The sequence below is a fragment of the Argopecten irradians genome, chromosome 15 (assembly GCF_041381155.1).
Source record: "Argopecten irradians isolate NY chromosome 15, Ai_NY, whole genome shotgun sequence".
Lineage (NCBI taxonomy): Eukaryota > Metazoa > Mollusca > Bivalvia > Pectinida > Pectinidae > Argopecten > Argopecten irradians.
Window position 1 is genome coordinate 23,911,438 of NC_091148.1, and position 6,135 is coordinate 23,917,572.

The window sequence follows — 6,135 nt, forward strand, 5'->3', positions numbered from 1 at the left end:
CTGATTGTTTCGCTTTCAAGCAAACCAGGACATACCCGAAGGAGACATAGGAAGCTTGTTGCCATATTGATCGCGTTTCGTGCGATCGGGCGTGGCGGTGGTGGAGAAGGAGTTTTGCCGCGTGACTGATTCGGGTTGCGACTTGTTTAGCTGTGGCAATGTATTGGAATCGTTTTCATGGTGACCATGTTTGTGGTGGCTATGATGATGATCCTTCTGATGGCTAAGATGAGGCAGTGTGGTAGGTGCTACGGTAGCTACTAACTTACCACCCTGAAGCAAAGAGAAACACATATATATTATCTATATTCTGACAATACTAATCAAAGATGAGGCAGTGTGGTAGGTGCTACGGTAGCTACTAACTTACCACCCTGAAGCAAAGAGAAACACATATAGCTACTAACTTACCACCCTGAAGCAAAGAGAAACACATATATATTATCTATATTCTGACAATACTAATCAAAGATGAGGCAGTGTGGTAGGTGCTACGGTAGCTACTAACTTACCACCCTGAAGCAAAGAGAAACACATATATATTATCTATATTCTGACAATACTAATCAAAGATGAGGCAGTGTGGTAGGTGCTACGGTAGCTACTAACTTACCACCCTGAAGCAAAGAGAAACACATATATATTATCTGTATTCCGACAATACTAATTAATCAAACATAATAAAGTAGTATTTAAAGTGGCAACACTCAAACATAAAATACCTTTGTTTTATAATCAGTGTTTATGGCAATAAGATTTAATATTTTAGAAAGACAAAATAACTATAAACAGGCTTCTCAAACATGCACAAATGCATGTTATAAGAAATCAGAATACCTGTATGACCTCTACCTTTCCATGGACCATTCCTGATCAGTTTGACTTCTGATCTATTAACAGTCTTTTTGTTTTTTTGACTTCTTCCTAAGTACTTTCAGTACTTTGACTTAAATGATTCTATAACTCCATCGTCAGTACTTTTAATTCTTTGACTTCATAGCTCCTCAAGAACTGATATAGCTGTGTAGCTCCTAATAGCTGCATGAACCCAGATCCTAGAGATAGTTTGTGTCTGCAGCCACTGTTCTGTATATATCCCAACCTAAGTGACTCCTGACCTATATGTGACCCTTGACCTATATGTGACCCCTGACCTGTATTTACCTCCTGGTGGATGACTCCTGCCTTGTGTTTTGAGGATGCCTTGTGTCCTGACCCACTGTTGTGTGACCCCCTGACCTATGTATGACCCCTGACCTGTACTTACCTCCTGGTGGATGACTCCGGCCTTGTGTTTTGAGGAGGCCTTGTGCCCCGACCCACTGACTTGCGACTGGTACTTGCTCTCCCCTGCATTTAGCCTATTGGTGCGCTGTAAATTAGCATGCTGTGGGCTCTGTAATGATACAAAATCAGAAATCAGTCAAAGAGGCAATTATAGATAAATCCTGTAAAATAATGTTACCGTATTGGACCCAATAAGCGCCCATGTCCCTATAAGCGCCCTCCCACTTTTTGAGGCCTCGATTTCAATTGTCCACGCATAAATAAAGACCAAAACTGCAAAATACTGTCTAGATTTGCAATAATTTCGTCTTATTTTTTGGGTCGAATACGGTAAGTGTGTACACAATAGCTTAAACAAGCAATCATATATCATTTTTTGATGAACATTTAAAGATAAAAATATGAATTTGTAAATTTCTGTAGCTCTGTTAATGGTATAAATAACCTCCAAGATTTTATAGGTATTTTGGGTAAGATTGTTTCATTCACTTCATAACAGAAATATATAGCCATGAAATTTTTGCAGCAAAAAAGTGAAATATGTGGTAATACATGAGCTAAAATTTACATATTCATTATTCATCAGAATAATAAGTAATTTGGGTTATCTTTCCTTTCACCACGTATGATTTCATTTTTCCATTATTATAACCATAAGTGAGAGTTATCTCCCCTATAACCCCAGTAAACATATCATAAAACTGGCCACCAGACCCTAAGCTGATGATAAAACTTTCTCAGCAGTTTTTTACTAGATTATCTCCCCCTTGTTTGAAACTTCAGGCATGTAGTAGAGACAAAAATAATCAAGTCAAATTTAAGTGGTTTTTTTTATATTCCAGAGCCTGGTGGCCAGTCTTATTCTAAGTTACATGTACAAAATCTAATTAGCAGATTTCTAGCAATGTCTTATAATAAGTTTGTTTAAAAGAAATAAAAGTTGAAAAAATGGAAGGAAACATAAGCTCTTTACATAAAGATTGAAGTGTTCCCTGTGTTCACTGAAAGAGTTTCATTTTCAAATAGATCCATCAATATAACAAGAGGTACTTGCAATAAAAATCTTTTGGCTAAAAAGCACTAAAAACGCACATGTATACAAATTGTCTAAATCCCTTACAGCACATGTACTCCAATTACAATCTCTAAAAGGCTGTACATGATTATCTCATTAAGATTTTTCAGACATGCAAAACACACCTGATGTAATTGTACCTTTGACATGGAGCCAAGGCTATCCTCACCCAGACTTTGAAAGCTCCTGCCACATTTACTGCAGACAGGAGATTGTAGTGGTGGTGACTTAGGAGTACATGATCTGTACTCTAAAGTGTTCCCATAAAACTGTTGTTTAGTGGGTGATTTCAATACTTTATAATTGTCATGGATGTTTTGGGAGGGTTTTCTTACAAAGTTTTGTTTCCGTGGTAATGTTGCTGCATTGGCATTAACAAGCAGACAGTCTGTTTTGTTCCAATAGGAATTGCCCAAATATTCTCCACTTCTATTAACATGGGAGCTCATTGGCCTTTGACCTTTACAGGTTGTGCTTAGACCGACAAGTCTATGATGACCTGAGTTAGGACTGTCACTGTAAATAACCTTTGCCTGACTGTCATTACTTGGTACACGGTTCTGATGGTGACATTTTGAGATATTTTGCTGGAAGTTGATTTTCTCATCCTCCGGCTCACGGAGATGGTGTAGGGACATCCCAGAGTGACCGTGTATATGACGGTGGCACACATTTTCAGGGCAATGAATACAGACCAGTGGAGGTATCAGTTCTGTTTCAGGGCTGGGCTCCTGGTACTGCTGGGTGTATAACTCTTGGTACTGTTGAGTATGGAACTCTTGTTGGTGGTGAGGTGTGGATTGTGATGCCTGCTGATGGAAACACAATGTGGATTGGCAGGATGAATCAACAGGAAACACTATCTTCTCTGGAGTACAGGACGAGAAACTCTCTTTAAATGTCTCCTGATCACTAAAGCATTCAGACTCTGTAGAAGTGTGTCTTTGCCGACTATGGAGATCACAACTTATGCTGGGGTTTGGGCTGCAGCTATCCGTCCACTGGAAGACGTTCTCATCTACTAGTTCCTCAGAGCACCTCAGTTGACAGGAGGTATCATAGCCAGAGTCTATGGAACTGTTGGTTTGGTAAAAAGACGATAACCTTTGATATCTGTGTTCACTGTTTGTATTGCCTATTTCTGGTTTCACCCCATACCAAGCCTCATTGTTAGTACTGTACTTGCCTTTATTTGAATTCCATCCAAATTTTCTATCATTGTAGGAAGTATCATTTCTCCAAGTCATCCTCGTCTTAGAACGATCAGGTCCATCCCTAATAGTTATCGCCTTACTGTTTCCATGGCTAATTGTATCAGAAGCCTGTGAACCACATCCTGTGTTAGTGTGAGTGTAGTAGTCGGTGTTGTCATCATTAACTCTCTGACAAAGATCACCAGACTTTGTATGAATCTGTGGTGTAGATGGAGTGTCGTACTTACTATTACAAACTACAACAGGTCTCACCAGAGAAGATCTGTGAATATTGTCTGTAGCACACAATAGAGCCCTCCTTCTCTGTACCATAGGTGAAGCCACTTTGTTCCCAATACTTGTAACTCTCTGAGACTTTCTGTACATGGCTTCATTACCTGTGTTGTCCACTGGTCGGATACATTTGTAGATATTACTATTTTCATGTTTCTCGTCCCTATAAACATGACAGTCATCGTTTCTCCAGATTCGTTCTCCCACAGACACTGAACCCTCCTTGTTGTCATTGTATGAATCGGACGGTGATCCCCTCAGCGGACATGTATCCCTGTATAATCTTCTTTCAACATAAGGATTAAAGTTTCCATCTTCACATTTTTCTGTCCTATATCTAACCTTTGACTCAGCATCGTGATGATTTCTTATATCTTGAATGGTGTTAGAATTCAAGTGCCAATCACTTGACATTTCAAGATGACTAATATTCCTGTTATTTTGAATATTATCACTTTTTCTCTTAATTACACAATCTGGATGATTGACCTTTGCCATTTGATCTTTTCTGACCTTTACAAGATCAATCTTATCAGAACAATAGCTATTATGTTCCTGAGGAGATTTTTCTGTCTGACCACCCACTTTCTCCCCCAAACTAGAATGGTCACTACCATAACTCTCGGGAGACACTACTGACCATAAGTCTTGACCTTCAGGCTCTCTACGAAGGTCAAAGCCTCCAAGGTCAGAGTCATACTTCTCTTGTCCTTCAGGACATTTGTTTTTCTTCTTACCTTTACTTTTTGTGAGTCCTTGTTTAGTTGTCTTGCTATTGATATCCTTATGGTTCTGACTCGTACAAGAATATTTCAACAATTTTCCAAGAAAGCGTTTTGTTTTATTTTCCCTCTTAAAGGCAAAATCAAAACAGTTTTGATTCACTGAACCATGACCTTGAACATTTTTAGAACTTATTTTCATCTTTTTATCAGTTTCTTTCTTGGGTAAATTAGCGTCGTTATTTCTATCAGAGTCTGAACGGTCTATTTTTGAGGAATGACTACTCTTGTGTTCAATAAACACTAAGTATTGACTGACTAGTCGTTCATGAGAGGGAGTTTTTACAGCATTCTTTAAATTTCTATTTTTAAATTCGGTGAATTTTTCATGATTTTGCTGTGAAATACTTTTGTCTGATTGTAACGTTTCTCTAGAGGAATTTAAACTTTCGTTATCTTTCTGTCCATAGCGTTTATGTTGCTGATGCCTAAACAGTCTCATACTAACTCTGGGTCTGCTTGTCTCTAGCTCTCCCCTGTATCCTTGGAGATCCATAAGGTCAAAGTTTAACCATTATGATTAATTTAAAATAGTGCTATTTATCTTAACAGGAACCCACATATCAATTATCATTGTCATTATAAAATATTGACATTAAACTATAAAGAGAAATAACACATATATCTCAATGTTAATTAATTACTATGAAGAAATATTTCTAGTAGAACTCAAACTGAACCTTCATGAACATGAAATGAAAGCATATCTGTAACTTAATACCAATTCCAGATGTATTATATATATAACATATCAGACTTCAAATACAACACTTAACGCCTCATATTACCAATATCAATAAAGAAACCTTTAAATGTGGAAAAAATCATCACTACAACAATTACCTATACATCACAACAGATCTAGGAACCTTCATTCATTACACCCAATACCAAAATTACCATGTGACCACTAATTGACCAATCAAATCACCTCTCTGAGATAATTTATCTCCGTTATGTCCTCCAACACATTACCATCACTCATTGACAAGCTCCGAGGTCTGATAAAGATCACAATGTCCTTCAAACGTTTCTGCTCCACAGTAAACGGTCACCTCGACCCTCGGCACGATTACCACTGTAGTTTATACTCTGGTGGATGAGATTGATTTCTGTCAATTATTTAACAGTTCAATAGGGTCTGAGTGGAGAGCTTCCTTCGGGTCAATTCAATTGATCGGCAGTAACACACAGTTTAACAGTCATGTAGTTCTCCTTCGTTTATATTAAGTATAAAATATAAATATGTAGTTTCTTTCCAAATTCAATTGGAATTCAGGTATCATCAACTGGCAAAGTTCAGTTCCCTGTACTAGATAGATAGAATAAAGTTGACAAGATTCTGAGATTGAACAGGACGTTTAATAGTAACACACAGGACCCTGTGATTAGGAAACGGCAACTTAATTATTAACAGAAAGTATGCAAGTTATTTTAATTCCATGTCTCCTCGTATCATCCTATGAGGTAGATCCACTTCAGAATCTGTACCACTGGCTTGTAC

At 37.8% G+C, this 6,135-nt stretch overlaps 1 protein-coding gene across 4 annotated transcripts in view; it reads right to left on the minus strand.

Annotated features, from left to right (window-relative positions):
- Positions 1 to 5,259, minus strand: part of LOC138309494 (uncharacterized) — a 28,464-nt gene extending 23,205 nt beyond the window's left edge. For 2 of the 4 annotated variants that reach the window (XM_069250708.1, XM_069250710.1), the window contains exons 1-3: positions 2,488 to 5,254; positions 1,268 to 1,396; positions 36 to 273 (exon numbers count right to left, since the gene is read on the minus strand). In XM_069250708.1, the coding sequence (XP_069106809.1) occupies positions 36 to 273; positions 1,268 to 1,396; positions 2,488 to 5,127 (3,007 nt within the window). In that variant the 5' untranslated portion in view covers positions 5,128 to 5,254. Of the gene's footprint in view, positions 1 to 35; positions 274 to 1,267; positions 1,397 to 2,487 lie in introns of all 4 variants that reach the window. The other 2 variants (XM_069250707.1, XM_069250709.1) reach the window with 2 other exon arrangements.
- Positions 5,260 to 6,135: the final 876 nt, after the last annotated feature.